This window comes from Brachycentrus maculatus, unplaced genomic scaffold (assembly GCF_059751285.1).
Source record: "Brachycentrus maculatus isolate JH-2025_06_01 unplaced genomic scaffold, ASM5975128v1 h1tg000247l, whole genome shotgun sequence".
NCBI lineage: Eukaryota > Metazoa > Arthropoda > Insecta > Trichoptera > Brachycentridae > Brachycentrus > Brachycentrus maculatus.
In genome coordinates, this window is record NW_028280998.1 from 562,066 (window position 1) to 578,902 (window position 16,837).

General features: G+C 34.9%; 2 protein-coding genes across 2 annotated transcripts; both read right to left on the reverse strand.

The window, feature by feature from the left end:
• Positions 1 to 4,684: 4,684 nt before the first annotated feature.
• On the reverse strand, positions 4,685 to 7,175 carry Trs23 (trafficking protein particle complex subunit 4-like protein Trs23). Its single transcript, XM_088265504.1, has 3 exons — positions 6,917 to 7,175; positions 5,595 to 5,873; positions 4,685 to 4,943 (listed from the first exon to the last, which is right to left on the reverse strand). Exons 1-3 carry the CDS (start codon positions 7,089 to 7,091, stop codon positions 4,744 to 4,746), a joined length of 654 nt encoding a protein of 217 aa, XP_088121630.1. The 5' UTR covers positions 7,092 to 7,175; the 3' UTR covers positions 4,685 to 4,743.
• A 1,974-nt stretch (positions 7,176 to 9,149) lies between these two features.
• On the reverse strand, positions 9,150 to 16,837 carry LOC148306169 (WD repeat-containing protein 26). Its single transcript, XM_088265506.1, has 7 exons — positions 16,203 to 16,837; positions 14,691 to 15,288; positions 14,487 to 14,620; positions 14,187 to 14,304; positions 13,976 to 14,104; positions 13,147 to 13,283; positions 9,150 to 10,777 (listed from the first exon to the last, which is right to left on the reverse strand). The coding sequence occupies exons 1-7, from the start codon at positions 16,373 to 16,375 to the stop codon at positions 10,402 to 10,404; spliced, it is 1,665 nt and encodes a 554-aa protein (XP_088121632.1). The 5' UTR covers positions 16,376 to 16,837; the 3' UTR covers positions 9,150 to 10,401.

The following is a 16,837-nucleotide window of genomic DNA, read 5'->3' on the forward strand; positions in this document are numbered from 1 at the left end:
TAATTTACATTATATATATATATTATCTTCTTACAGTACACAAAGCATTTATTTTTAAATTCTTTCTGATTTTTTTCATTTTTCATATATTCTGGCATCTCATCATACATTTTTAACCCTTAAATATATCACAATTTTGTGATTTTGTTTTTTTTTAATGGCAGTCTTATTTATTTATATGTTTTTTTTGTTTCTAACTATTTTATTCTTAAAGAATATAAGCATTTTAACGTTTAAAAAAATATGTTTAAAAATTAGCATAATATAAAAAAGTCTCATTTTTATTGGTAACTAGTTGAGTTCTTCTCTCATTTTTTCTATATTCCTAATTCTATTTTTCTTAAGGCATGTATGTATTCGTTAAATAGCAACTAAATTTTCTCTAAACCCAGGTAACATTTTACGTAAATACCACTTTTTCTTCAAATCTACTGTGACACGTATTTCGATGCATTCCGCATCATTTTCAAACACCGTAAGCATCATTTTCTAAGTAATACATTAATTAAAAATTTATAGATTTTACCACAAAGTGACTACCGAATCAATTAATGAAAACATTTAACGTAGGTAATTCTTATTTTATTAAACTCCGTTTTTGTATTGAAAAAAAATAGTTTTTCTTTGAAAAAATTATATGGTTTTGAAAAGAAAAAAGCTATTGAAAAGTAAGGAGTTAATTTTTTTTTTCTTTATAAATTTATTCTAAAAAACATACCAATATCCAATATACATTATTTTAAAAAAATCGAGCGTGGAAAGACGTGTTACCTTTCCGGCGGTCGGCCATTGGTTGAATTCTGTATTTGTGAGTATGGTCTTAGGATTCCACTTAAGCTATTCGTGGGTTTATTGTATGAAATTGGTTAACGATTATTTTTAACATGAAAAACAATTAAATAAAACTTGTTTACGTTTTAAATTGTACACCAGAGTGAAATCTTCTCGTAAATTATGAGTTGGAAATCTGATGAGATGATTGATTCATTTATTTAACTATTTTTCTAAACCTTGGGGTAAAGTTTGCAGCCTCAAAGGTTCATATGACATATCGCTCACTCCTTTCAACAACGTCATATATAAAAAATCGTAAATTTTCAGTTGTGCATGTCTTCGGAACGCCTAGAAAATGTACTACATCCCAGCGAAAGCTGCATATTTTTAACATAATATTTATTTGCTACAGTTGTTTTGCATTTTGAAGAAAAGGTATTGTTTAATTATTTTTTTTAAATATACTAAATATTTTTCAAATGGAGAAAAAACCTTCTGGTTTTACCTAAAAAGATCTTTTGCACAGTAAAAAATTGAACAAGTTGCTTGATATTTATTTTTAAAACATTTCATTATATTTTTAAACTTTAAAAACGATCTCCTGAAAAATCAAGTTTCTTTGATATTTATGACGTTGCTGAAAGGACTGAGCGATGTGTCCTATGAGTCGTCCTGTGTATGAATGAATAATTCCTCAAAGAATTTTATATTCAATGGTCTCCTACTCTCACTCTACTATTTCACTTTTTTCTTTAATTTTTCTTATTTTACTTTATTAAAATATTTCTTAATTTATACTACATGTTATCAAACTATTTTACTGTTTTACGTAACGCCATTTTTTGTACGTAACAGCAACATACGCAACACTAAACATTGCTCATGACAGACAGCCTGCTTCTTGACAAATACTATCTTCCATCATTTTCAATGTTTTCGATTGCATTGTTATTTAGTAGATTTTTAACATTCTCATCGCTTCATTTAAAAAAATATGAAATGAAAGAAATTAACTGTGGGTTTTTCTTTTAGCTAATTGTGTATACAGTAGGGTTTCTGGTCCAATCCTCGTAATGTATGCAGGAATGTGAGGCTGCGGAATGTTCCCACGCCGCCCCCTCCAACTGATTACTCCCTAATACCTTCTCCAATTCTATAACTCGTAAGCTTCTCTAAATCTTGAATTAAATTAAATAATTATTCCAGCAGCCTCTGCACGCATAGGATACCTGGATACCTTATTAATACTATATTTATACTCGTACATATGAACCACACAAGTCACAATTAACAAACACACTTTATGGTAACGCACTGCTGAATTGCAGTGCGTTACCATAAAGAAGAACTGCAAGATCAAATGAAACCTAACACACACATCTTTTAGTCAAAAGAACTTAGAGTATTATAAAATAAAGTTGAACAACCTGCTCCCATTATCCATAAAGTCATTAAAAATATAAACTTATTATCCATTAAGCCATTAAAAATATAAACTAAATATAAAAGAGTTATTCATAGATGGATAATGGAGTTGGGTCGATCTGAAATTGATCGCATCATTCGGCCATGCCGTATTTGATTGCAGTAAAATGTGCCCTCGGCACGGGAAAACTCACTGGGGGCACATTATGGTGAATTGTAATTATTATGTACATAATATATATGTAAATTTATGATCCTTTTTCAATTATTTGATTTTTTGCTGTATCATTTGTAATCTTCTCTTCTTATCCGCACGCAATAATAATGCATAGGACACTGCATCATATCAACACAGTGTTATCTTGATCGTCAGGCTTGTATATATATATATATATATATATATATATATATATATATATATATATATATATATATATATATATATATATATATATATATATATATATATATATATATATATATATATATTATATATATATATATATATATATATATATATATATATATATATATATATATATATATATATATATATATATATATATATATATATATATATATATATATATATATATATATATATATATATATTTATATATATATATATATATATATATATATATATATATATATATATATATATATTTATATTATATATATATATATATATATATATATATATATATTTTTTTTTTATATATATACATATATATATATATATATATATATATATATATATATATATATATATATATATATATATATATATATATGTGTGTGTGTGTGTGTGTATATGTATGCATGAAGTACATAGACATAACAGACTGGGTATTTTAAAGTGGTAATGTTAAGTATAGCTCTATCTTGAAAAAAGTTTTATGTTGGGTTTTCCTGTTTCTTCTACAGCGTTCAAAAAGCTTACATATTTTTATAGAAGCATTTGGAATGCTGCCAAAGAAAAACAATAAAAGGAAATCTCTTCAAGCTAGTTCAATTTACGTGAAATGAAAATAAAACTACTCGGATACATGTGTATTTACATTATTTAGTTATGGCCGAAGTCAATTATAGAAATAATTTTTTAAAATGTACATTTATTAAACATTTAACATTTAAACCATAAATCTTCCTCCAATGCATTAATATTTTGGTGGTCTTTAAAAGCGATCTTTAAACTTTTGAAACGTAGATTTAAATAGTTTGAGAGGTGTACGTGTAACAGAGACATTCAATGAAAGATAATGATTGCGGTAATTTAAAATAATGTATTATTTTTTGACATCTCATCAAAGATGAAGAAGAATATGGAAGTCTGGGCATTTACGGGGCTGACGACCGTCATAGGCTGGTTTAAGTGATCACTTTACACACGTGTAACATTCACCAATTCTACCCATTATTGACAACCACACTACTCAAATTCATCTCACCAATAGATGTCTCTAGTGAAGTTCTAGTGATTCAAGAACGAGGTTTCTAAATTGGTTCATAAATATAGAACTTCCAAGAATTTGAGTAGTGTGGTTGTCAATAATGGGTAGAATTGGCGAATGTTACACGTGTGTAAAGTGATCACTTAAACCAGCCTATGACGGTCGTCAGCCCCGTAAATGCCCAGACTTCCATATTCTTCTTCATCTTTGATGAGATGTCAAAAAATAATATGAAAATAACTCCTGTAATTGGAGATAATCCAGATTTTGTGAACAAGTATTTGGACACACTCAAAATGTTGTAAAATAATGTACACATGGCAATTGTGAGAGGTTAGAATACATGCCGATGTTCAAGCTTTTCTATAATACAAAGCCATAGATTAGCTATGATTAGCAAAAGTGTATGAATAAACCTAGTAAAATGTCTTAAATTTCGGTCAAAACGCGTAATTAGCTCTTATCTCTAATACTTCACAGTGGAAAAAGCGTAACAAAATTAATAACGATCTACTCGACTAGAGATGGCTTTTGTACAAAAATTTATCATGATTTAACTATTTACCAGAAGAGTTCGCCATTCAGGTTGAGATTATTGGATAAGTTTATTAGTAAATCCACTCAAAAATAGATGACAGTAATGCCGTTTTAGCCCTATTCGCTGAGTTGTACGTATGATTATAAAAGGAGTCTGCTAATAAATCTACTGAAATATAGATGGCAGTAACGCAGATCTCTGACCACAGATATTGCATGGGCATTCTGGTAAATCTATTTAACTACAGATGGCAGTACTGTAAATATCATGCATGGAAATGAAACTGTTTCCATCACACCAATATTTATTACACGAAACCCACAGTTAATCGCTTTCTAATTACAATCATGATCTTTATTTGTATTTTTTTTTTATTTAAAAAATTGATAAGCATCATTAAAAACCACATTTAACATGTAGTGAACATGTTATTTTTTTAGGGAAATAAATGAGTAGAAACCCATGTAACAAAATAGAAATAAAACACATATCATATTTTCATAAATATATTGATCTTATAAATAAATTGGGAATAGGTTTATTATAAATATTCTAAAGAGCTGTAATTCCAGATTTGTCTATGGTATCTAATAAACTTTGTAAATTAGTTTCGAAGAGTTCGCAGCGGATCGGCATCTCCAACGAATAGAATGGATTCTTCAAAGCGTAGTCAGAGTACAGCTCGTATATTCTCCGCAGGATCACATCCATTCCTGCTTGGTTTGGCTCCGTTACTACCATGAACTTTACACCTGCAATGAAATAATTCGTTAATCAAAAAAAAAATACACTAACATCTTTCGATGGATTGGTATTTTACATTTTCTCTTCTTAAAATTTCAAACTTTTTGTGATTCCACAAAATGGGGACCTATTGTCGCAACTCTTGAACTGTCGTCTGTCAAAAATAATTCATGAATTGATCATGATTATTATAATTGACTTAAAAAAGCATAACCATATTTCAGACATGTGATATTAAAAATTTTCACAACTTGCACTTGTATATTAAATAAATATTACAGTGAAAAATTTCCTACAACATTTTAATATTTTAAAGTACGCACGCATGCATGCACGCACGCACACACACACATGCACACATGCACGCATGCACGCATGCACATAGACCTGGAATGTCACAGTATCTACTTCATATAATATATGTAATACTAGTATTTAAAAATCAACTTTAGGACTTCATTTTTATATCATAATGTAATTTCTTTACACCCAATGTGCATTCCGCATTTTTATCTAATTTATCATATCTTTTTAGACAATAACTCATTCTCGTTGAATCTACATACATATTGAATCTAATATTATATATGTTGAAAGTACAAATTATAAAAAAGTTGATATCTGTGTGCATAATATTTATTAGCAATCAAAAAATATACCTGTAAGAGTTTGAAAACAATAGAGCTTGAATGTGTCGGCTTCTAGAGTCTCTATTCCGGAGCTCCGGAGTTCCGGACTCAGTTGGCTGGCGATGGCGAACAGCGGGTAGAACATGCTGGCCAGGAATATCTTCTCGTTGGTGGTCATCTTCAGGCGCCCGAACCTCAAGCTCAGCGGGTAGCTCTCCTTCTTCTCGATGATGTCAAACACGTCCCGCCCGTCCTCCAGCTGGCGCCCCGTCACCGGAGAACCGTTCACCGACAGCAGAACGTGCCCCACTAAAGAAAAGACACACTAATTTAATAATACAGTACCCTCCCGATTTTCCAGGATGGATAGTGAAAAAAATCCAGCATAATCGGTTTCCTGGTTTATCCGAAAAGAGTCTTTGCTTAAAAAGGGTTTCCCTATTCCAACATAGATGTCGGCAAAGGCGTGCATTTAAGTAGTCCACTTGCAAAGCACATTATGTTAAAAAATTTAGTTTTTTAGCCAATGGTGACAGCCGGTAGAATATTAAATCTTCTACCGATTTGAGCTTTTTTGAGGGGTTTTAGAAAGTGAACTGTCAATCAATCAGCGAGTTTTACAAGATTATTGATTTTTCTATTCCATTTTATTTCTAACTTGATGAGTTTTGGTAGATTATGTTAAATATGGACGTTAATATTTTTAATTTTTTACTGATTGGAGCCATTTTTTAAAAAACTTAATTTTTTAACATAACTTGGTTCGCAAGTGGACTACTCATTTTATATAGGCAGAAAAGCAGTGCCTACTCTGGTTTACTCGCATTTCATGTAGAAACACGACCAGTGCCTACTATGCCTTATCCCTACCCAACCCTACTGCCTACCCTGTTAAAAAAAACTCTTTGCACGCCACTAGATGTCGGTAGTGAACTCACATGAACTGTGTCACGAGTTTGATCAATATATCTAGGGATTCCGAAAATTGAGTAGTGTGATTGTCAATCATAGATCTGCTTTCAGGCAGTATAATGAAATATATTACAAGACTGATTCATGCTTTCATAAAATCAACGACGGACTGCGTCATTCTGATGTAGTGCCCTATGCACCACTTGATTAGGATAGTGACTGGAAGAAGAGTAATTTAAGCACCAGACTCGATAAAAAAATTATATACTTCTTTAAATACATTACTACCTCAAACATATTTTATGCAATTAAGAATTAAGTGTTATTAATTTGATGACATATTCACTCTATAATAACTTTAAAACACTGTCATAACAAGTACACAGAGAGGACTTGATATTTTCAAGTAATATGTTCAATAATATGATAAATATAGTTACCGTTTATGCCATCTCTCTGTCCAAATGCCACAACTACCTTTTTATTCTCATATTGAAGCTTTACGTCTAAAGGGTATCCGAAAGTCTTCTCTGTCTCAATTTTTGGAACATTGTGATCATGATTAAAAATTAAACCACCGGATTTGCTGACAATATACACTCCATATATAACCATAATACTATTCAAAATCTGTACATAAAAACGAGAAATAAAGAACTCCGCCGAAACGTCAATTTGACATTTGAAACCAAATTGTATTATTATGTTCTGTATGTTGGTTAAAATGTCTTTATTACCAACTGTTATTTATTACAAAAAAAATGTATTGGGTAGGTCCTGGACAAAAAAAAACTATTGGGAAGCATGGGGCACAAGTACCTAGAAACGGTGTTTGTCATTTTATATTTTTGATTAGTTCTTACTTTGTTGATAATTTATTTTATAGCGCTTGAAATAAAGATGAACCCAAAATTACTAATCAAGGTATCACAATTTGAAAAAATTAAGAATGTTTCATACAAGCCGTCACTCGTTTGAGAGTGATTCTGGCAAAATAGGCTGTATTGTCTATATTTTTATTGTATAATATAATATTTTATGATAACTAATTCTGATGAGGGGAGATAGCAATTATTAATTTAAGCCTGGTACTATCATTTAATCACAATAATTATCATGATAACAATTGCTAATTTTACAACAATAAAAAGTATATCAGTTTACATGCAGAATGCAATTTCTTCACATTTGCACATTAAATCCCGCCCTAAATGACATTTTATCTTTTGTATTCTGGTAGAATGTACTATTGATAACTAATGCAAATATTAAAGAAAAAACTATGAAAGAAGTAAATAATAAACCTTAAAATTAAATATCTCAAGACATCTATTTTAAATTCCATGTATACTGAACACATAATATATAAGCTAATGGTATAATATTTAAAAAAAGATCCAACACTTAATTACAAATTCTAATAATTAGTAACCAGATTTATTCTGTAAAATTAGTTTATCCATTTGACTGCAATAATGCTATCATATTCATGAACTCCTGGTGGATAAATTCTTTAAGGAGAACCTACCTATATCCATACTTAACCTCCATTGTATGTTGATTCAGCTCACATCTTTTTGATATGACTCAGCACCAACTATGGTAGTATACAAAGCATAGTACACAAAGGCTAGAATTGATGTATTCTAATAGTGTCACCTTGCGCATGAGGATTCTTTTATTGATGTTTTTGTTTAAAACATACTAAATATCAGGGGAAGGCAAAGAGTATGTAACGCCACATCAGTCTATCTTTATGGACATTCTTTATTCACACATTCATTATCCACATTCATTATCTCCTCACATATTTGCTGATTATTCCGAATCACAACAAGTGCATTTTAAGTACTTAATCCTGCTTAGATTTCCTTTACTTCTACTTTCGACTACATATTCGTTTTACCATTCGTTCATTCCTCGTGTCAAAACCATCTCAATACACCTTATGATTTGATTACTACACATATCGCTCACTCCTTTCAACAATGTCATAAATCAAAAATCGTCAATTTTCAGTTGTGCATGTTTTCGGAATGCCCAGAAAATGTACTATATCCCAGCAAAAGAGGCATATTTTTAACTTAATATTTAACCGCTACAGGGCAGAAACTGTTGTTTTTGCAATTTGAAGAAAAGGTATTATTTAAGTATTTTTTTAAATATACTAAATATTTTTCAAATGGAGAAAAAACCTTCAGATTTTACCTAAAAAGATCTGTTACACAGTAAAAAGTTTAATAAGTGGCTTGACATTTATTTTTAATAAATTGTATTATATTTTTAAACATTAAAAACATTCTCCTCAAAAATCAAGTATTTTGATTTATGACGTTCTTGAAAGGAGTGAGCGATATATTTTATATACTTAACCATGCATTCATTTCTTATTACACCACTCGAACGTCCATTATACATTGTATAAATGCAACGTGAAGATAAAATAATGGCAAACAATCCGACAACATCTTTTGAGACAAAAGTGCATAATTTTATAAAATACCATTAATATTACTGGGATAAGAGGGGTGTAGAGTTGTTCTAGCTGGCGCAGGACTGCGAAGCCTTTGCCAGAATGATCGCCAACGTTGGGGGGTCTGACAAGGCACAAGCAAAAGAAGATACCATTGTGTCACATATAAGTAGAGATATAAAAAATAAAAATAAAACACAATTTGCTCCCAATTTTTTTTATGACATTCCAAATAAAATTACAAAAGTCCAATTTAGTAAAAATTTAAAAATGAAAAGAGCGGTAGACACGAAAGTAATATTTAACGGGTGTTCATGCAAAATCTCCAATAGGTAAAGTTCTAGTGACTGTCCGTGTGCGACTATCAGCAGACCGGTAAGTACGGATGGCGGGGGAAACTAATCTCCGCGGTCACTAGACAGATACTCGTGATGAGGTTATCAAAATAAAAAATAAGTTATCAAATTATACCTTTCTAAATAATATGAAATATAAATATGCTTAAAACGTTATCACATCTGTCATTAAATAAAATAGCTATTTATGATATTCCAAACACATGTAGTTAAAAAAGGCAAATAATCACGCAGTACATAAGTGTTAGTACATATCGGAGAAAGGCTCGATTAATACGAGGAAACTGTCCGAAGGGTGGCGCGGAAGTCCTGGCCCGCGTAGGCACTGATACAAATCTATTGGTGTTTTGGTAATTCGTACATTCTCAACGTACAAGCACTTTATTTGCACCGAGACCAAATGCGTTCTCTCTGCATGTCACTCGCTGTATTTGCACCAAGACCGAATGTGGTTCTCACTGCCGGTCACTCGCTGTATTTGCACCGAGACCGAATTTGGTTCTCTCTGCCGGTCACTCGCTGTATTTGCACCGAGACCGAATTTGGTTCTCTCTGCCAGTCACTCGCTGTATTGGCACCGAGACCGAATGCATTTCTCTCCGCAAGTCACTCGCCGTATTTGTCAAGAATAAGTAATTCCGCGCAGATTAGTTATTCCATTGACGGTCAACTTACATAATATACTTTTTTTTCAGTACACGCAAAATTTTTCAGTACAAAAACAGATTTTTTTATCAGTACACATAAAATTAAAAGCTAGAAATATTACATTTACGTAGTTTTGAGTTCACTTTCATCACTAAATATTTTTTATTATTACACATCATAAAAATAGCATACACATTATTTTATAGTAAACGTACTTATTACACGGAGCCACCCGCTACCATTTATATTTCTGTAATCCTGCAGCCTTATATCCCACAAAATTTTTAATTATTATATTCGTTATCGAGTCGCATTCGGGATAATGGAAAGAGATATAGAATTATTACGAGTCGGGGGCGAGTAGGGCACGGACATGACGAGTGGAGCGACAGTAGAGGGGTAAATGTGAATAATAGAGTGACACAGTTAGAGGGAGTGGGCGGGAGCATTAGGAGGGGGCGGGCCCCCAGAGGCGCACGGTGCAGTCGTCGGAGGCGGAGGCCAGCAGCGAGGGGAAGGCGGGGTTCCAGCTGACGCAGTTGACAGTGCGCGAGTGGCCGGTGAGCACCACGACGGGCTCCTCCTCGCGCACGTGCCAGATGTACACCTTGTGGTCCTCGCTGCCGCTAGCGATAAAGTCCTGATTGGCGCCCCCGAAGCAGGAGTGGATGGTGAAGTGGCCCTGCGACAGGCCGCGATAGCGCCGCACCAGCGAGCGCGCCGCTACGTCCCACAGGTGCACGCCCTGCGTCGCCACATTCAGCAGGGCCAGCGTGCCGCTCGCGTTTAGGCTGAACGCCATCACGGGGTTCTCCTCCTGAATCCTACAGCCGTACCCGTACATATTAATACACACCAATCATTTATACAATATCATATCCGTGCAAGCAAAAATCACCAACTAGCAAGTTTGACATTTGTATGTATGTACTATGAAGTTAATATTATTTCATAAACTAAGTACATAATTGAAATTAAATTTAGAAAAAGAAAACCTACATTCAAAAGTTGCACGTTTGGTGTTATGCGTTATTAGATAACAAACAAAACCAAAGCAATTGTTAGTTAGTGACTTATGCCTACATAGAAACAAATGTACTACACACCGCTATTTGGAAATTAAAAAAAAAAAACAAAAAAACTTATTGTATTTCTAGTTTTTACATGGTCATCAAGTTGTTGCAGAATTACAAATCAAATCAAATAATTATTATGACAATAGCGATGCAGATTAACTGCAAATAAAAATTCTTAGATACCATATATAATCAAAAACGCATGCAATCTTCTACACATCGACCCCTCCTTGATATACCAATGTGAGCCACAAAATGCAATGCCACAGAAAGAGCACATAAACTCTTGTTATTTTTCATTATATTTATACTGATTAGCTGTCGTTTTCCATCCAAAAGCAAATAATAAGTTGCATCTTTTGTTATTTTATTTAAACAAATAAATAAACTAAAAATTGACAATTCGTAGCTCACAATACTCTCAAAAACGCCTTTATTCCATTTTTTTTGTAAATGCCAGATAGATAAAGACAGTTTTATTTTAGTAAACCTTGTCAAAATAATACAGTAATCAGGAAAAAATAATATAATTATTAATATAATATTTTTGTTTCCAGATCATGCGTTTATTTTAAAATGAGTCGATTTATGGAATGAGTCAATTTAGTTGATCTAGGAATGAGTCGAAATAATAAAAAGAGGGGTAATAATGTTAGTGCAAACAACCCAAGTATTTTTAACACAAACACGAAAAAGTATATTTACGGTAAAGTTATTTATTTAACAATTTTAAAAGAAAACTTTTGTTTTATTTTTCTCAAATAAATTGATGTAACTACCTACCTGATTATCATTCTTTCACAAATTGCATCAAGAAATCTCAGCACTTGGAATGTTTTATTATATTTACATAATAACAATGCATTAATTACCAATTATTACATTATTATCATAGTTATATCATCATTATAAGTACATATAATATTAAAATAAAATACTTTAAAAGTAAATGGAAATAACCGCCCGATTAGACCAAAAATTATTTTTGGGCAAAAAAAAAATTAAATTAATTTTAACAAGTGGAATCAATCAATGTAAAATTAATACGTAGATTCAAATTCTTCATACCATTTTTTTTTCTTTTAAAGAGAAATATTTTTATTTACACATATATTTCAATTTCATTTTCAAGTATTTTTCAATTTTCAAGTATTTCTGTGAGCCTAAGCGGCTCATTATTAGAAATAGGTTTCAAATTGTGGTAGAGTGGGTTCGAACCGAGAAACTCTGACTTAAGAGTCCGCGACACTAACCACGGGACCACAAACCGACACAAGTTACAGTGATAACTTGTAATATGTGTAAACTTACTTTCCTGTTACTTGCACAAAAGTATGGTCTAAATTGATTTCAAATTGTATTCATATCTATCTTAAAACAACAAAAAAATGCAGAGGAAAAAATTGGTAATTTAAAATTACTAAAAATAAATATTTAAAAAAATATTCAGGCAATAAATTTTTGTTTGTTTTGATTCTCTTTTGTCAAAATTTTATTTTGACATTCAGCCTAAATATTTTTTCTTATGTAAAATTACCAAAACTTATGAATGAAAACATCTTTACAAAAGGCAGAATTTGATAATACTTTTTGAATTATGATAAAATTCTAATCATCTTTAGAAAATGCACTAACGTAAAATATTTATATTTTTTAGAAATATTGTGCATGTTCAAAAATAGATTTTTAAAAATTACAAAAAAAAAACCTATGCATGCACATATTTGTGCGTTTCAAAAACCTTAGGTATGCGGCACCGGTGTGCACATTATTGTGCATTTTGGATACCTTCAACTTCATATACAAAAAACAGGTCTTAAACGTCTAATTTCTTGTCATGTTTGCTTTGCTATATAGCAGATAGGTGTAACTATAATACAAAAATATTATTGATTCTTTTATGGTTACAAAATATGTCTAAAAGTCATCATTCGATGCGATCTAATATCGCCCGCATCAAATTACATTTCTTTCAAGCCTCGCCATAACCAATGAGTTAATAATTATAAGGTGAATTTGGGGAGTATTAAATTTAAAAAAAATTCATTTTAAAATATCCCTCATATACCAGTGTCCTACATAGTCAAATGAAGGAGCAGATAGAATGGTTGACTTACACATTGGCATCGGTGAGATCCTCAAAGTCGTAGGAGCGTATCCTGTTGTGTGTGTCGGCAGCGAGCACAGTGCGCCCGTCGGCACGATACGCCAGAGCGTTCACCCGCACCCCCTCCCAGCTGTACAGGATGGAGCCCTGGAACGCCACAAAGGGGATTGAGACATGCTTCGACCCACCAGTCGACAAGCAAATTGTAATTATTAACAGGTTTAACGCCATGGGGAGGCACCGGTGACCTCGCCTGTGTTGGACCGCAGCGCCATGGGGGGCACCAGTGACCTCAATCAAGAGCTATATTCAAAATGCTTAAATTATGGAACCCATTGTCAAATCAAAAAATTAAATAAACAATACATTATATCATTAAAATACATAAATTACCAAAAAGTTTTTTTTTGTGTTTTGTAAAATCTATTGTGACACATATTTCAATGCATTCTGGATGATTTTCAAACACAGTATGTGAAGCTGAATTCAAACTGTCCGGGAGTAAGGACGTAAATAAACGTCAGTGCGAATTTTCCTTAAAGGAGTATCGACGTTAATGAACGCCGAAGTCCGTTTATCAGTTAGTGTATGATGTGACTTGTATAGCAAAGACATCTGTGGATATTTGCGTGTAATTTTGTCATAATTGAAAAATATTTGAAATAGGGGTTTTTTTTGTAAAAATTATTTTAAAATTATTTCTATCTTCATCGATATAATGAAGAAAAAAAATTATTTTCATGTTAAAAGAACCCACTCCCCAGAGAAAGTCGGACATCAAAAATGGATATATATTACTATAAAGCGACTGCCAAATTAATTAATGAAAAAGATTTCACCTCTAGATTGCACTGGTAGAACTGTCCTCGCATGCCGCCAGCCACAAACTTGGTGCCGTCGCGGTGCCAGGCAACGGCCGTCAGGCTGTCGTCCTGCGAGTGCGACACCTTCTTCACCAACTCCTCCGTCTGAAACACAACACCAATATCACCGGTGGATCCACATTTCCACAAGCTGACATCTAATGGGTACACAAAACAAGGCACTGACCTCCATGTTCCATATCCACACTTCCGGGGAGTCCTCGGGACCGGCTACTATGAGATGACGCGAGTCGGGGCTCCACGCCAGGCACGACACTCCCTGGGAGTGGCCTTCCAGAGTTTTCCTTTTGAAAATGATAAATACATATATTTGTTTTTTTTCAAGGAACATTTTATTATTCATTGTAAATTGGGTAGCCAGGTTTATTTTTTATTGCCCAACAATTTAATTTATTTTTTATTTCAGCCTACGTTTGTATGGCTAATTTACTTATAAAATAAAACAGTAAAAGTGCAGAGGGCATACCTGTGTGATAGCTTCAAGGTTTGGGGATCCACATCCCATATCATGACAGTAGTGTCCTTAGAACCGGTTGCCAGCTTCATTCCGTCCGGCGAAAACTTGCAGAACCACACCTCGTCGCAGTGGTCGTTGAGAACCTGCGGTGAAAGCGGACTGTTAGTGCGCAGTAGGGGAAGCTGCGACACGAGAAAGAAGAGAGGTCAGTACCTGCAGCGGGTGCGCCGGAAACGTATCTCGCGAGCAGGCGTGGTCCTGCAGCAGGGAGGCGCCGGGCGGCAGCTGGCCGGCTGGCGGGAGCAGCGCCGCCGTGTGGAAGCGGCAGCGCTCCGCCTGCCGCGCCAGCGCCTGCGAGAGCAGCGCCAGCAGGCGCGCGGGCGGCAGCATGAGGCGCGCGGGCAAGTGCGCCTGCACGCGCTCCAGCACTCGCGCGCGCGTGGCGGGCCCCGCGCCGGCCCAGTCCGTGCGCCGGTACAGCTCCCGGTTGTCGGCGCACATCATGTAGGAGGACAGCTGGTGCACGCGCGGCGTGTGGTGCTGCAGCGGAGTGAGCTCGTTGCGCAGCACGTGCAGCGCGTCCAGGGCGCGCCCCGCCTCCAGGTACTCCAGGTACTTCTGCTCCAGCAGCAGGAACTTCATCTCGACCAGGCGGTCGGCGTCGCGCTCTCCATCAAGCAGGCGGTGCAGCTGCCCGAGGTCGTGGTCCGCCTTGGTCCAGTCCCCCTGGAGCACGTGATAGCGGAACGTAGCGGCCGCCGGGTGCTCCAGATGGCACCCCGTCTCCTCCATCAGCATCTCCGCAGTTCTCCTGGAATATTATCGTCGATTGAATTTTCACAAATACAAATTTACTTAGATCGAGGAAAATGAAAAGGAAACACAATCTGCCAAATATCTTTTGTTGTGAAACAAAGTCACCGAAGGATATAAAAAATTATTAGGATATTTGTTTTACTAAATAGCAAAGCGAATAGAATAAAATTATTATTCTATGAATATAATTACTCGTTCTTTCGAATTTCCCAACAAAGAGAAACAGTTGTAAAAAAATATGTAACAAAATTATATCCATCACGAATAAAGTAGCCAGTCATTTTTTTTTTTTAAATATGTCATCATCCCAAAAGGAATATTATGTTTTACTTTGAGGGGAGTTAAGGTTAACCTCGAAAAGAGGTGAACAAATGATCAGGAAAAGATGACATCTGCGCAGATGTTAAACAATAGGAAATGATAAATAATATGAATAACAATAGACTTTTGAAGAATACTTTCTTGGCTGAATTTTATTGATGTTAAATTAAATATGTTTGACTTAGAAAATTTAAGAAATTGACTTCCATTGCGCATAAGTATGCAAAATACAATAAGCAAATGAGCACAAGAAACAAATGCATTGCTGGAGTCCGAGACTATACAAAGTATGATGAACACAGAAATATCTGATAGCATCTTTTCACACAAAAAAATATAAATTTCTCTAGATACATGTTATTATATGTAATTTTGTAATGAAACCGTTTTCAAAAATCTGAATTTGACATATAGCTAATTTTTGCTCTCCCCGAGGTCACTATAACTGAGATTCACTGCATCAAGAACATTGTTATTTAATGAATGATATTTGTAATATAATGCAAGACAATTCACAACAAAGAGTGACAGACACAAACACAGATATATAAAGAGGGAAAGAGTAAGCGGTAGTAGGAAGAGGCTCACTCGTAGCCGCTGGCCTTGAGGTGCTGGCCGATGAGGCGCACGATCTCCTGGCTCGACTGGTCGGGCGGGGGGCGCGGGGCGGAGTCGCCGTTGCGCGCGGCGGGGGAGGCCGAGGGCGGAGCGCCGTTCACCTGCAGCACGCCGTTGGGCGCGCCCTGCCCCGGCTGGTGCATCTCGGCGGTCGGGAGCCTGCGGGCCCTCTTGCGCGGCGGCTGCGGCCCGGCACCGTCGTCCCCCGACGAGTCAGTGGAGGCCAGGCTTACTTCTGGCGGGAGCCCCGATGTCTACCGGGCTGGGCGCCCTGGCTGTCAGGCTCCGAGGGTTGCGGAGAGCCTCCCTCCGCCCATTGGCTCCCCTCGACACGGCTGAGGGACTTCGCCTGTGACGTCACAAACCTAGCTTACCAACGAGAATAAGTCTGCGATTCATTTCTTTGTTTCAAATCGGATCGCTTTTTATAATAAAATCGCGAAAAGGTTTGGAGTTTTCGTCAAACAAATAGACAATAAACGAAAGGAAGACCCGATTATATTGCAATTTACGCAAATTTCAGGCAAGGCCAAACTGGAAGTGTACACAAAAATCAGCTGAATCTGAAATAAACAGCTGTGCACAAACTGCATATTATTATGTAT

Excerpts from the sequence above, each read along its gene's own strand:
- Trs23 (XM_088265504.1), bottom strand. The coding sequence starts at position 7,091 with ATGGTTATATATGGAGTGTATATTGTCAGCAAATCCGGTGGTTTAATT. Across the intron at positions 5,874-6,916 it reads ACAGAGAGATGGCATAAACG|TGGGGCACGTTCTGCTGTCG; the intron begins GTAACTATATTT and ends TCTTTTCTTTAG. Across the intron at positions 4,944-5,594 it reads TTGTTTTCAAACTCTTACAG|GTGTAAAGTTCATGGTAGTA; the intron begins GTATATTTTTTG and ends ATTTCATTGCAG.
- LOC148306169 (XM_088265506.1), bottom strand. The coding sequence starts at position 16,375 with ATGCACCAGCCGGGGCAGGGCGCGCCCAACGGCGTGCTGCAGGTGAAC. Across the intron at positions 14,305-14,486 it reads ACCTTGAAGCTATCACACAG|GAAAACTCTGGAAGGCCACT; the intron begins GTATGCCCTCTG and ends CATTTTCAAAAG. Across the intron at positions 10,778-13,146 it reads GATCTCACCGATGCCAATGT|GATTCAGGAGGAGAACCCCG; the intron begins GTAAGTCAACCA and ends GTACGGCTGTAG.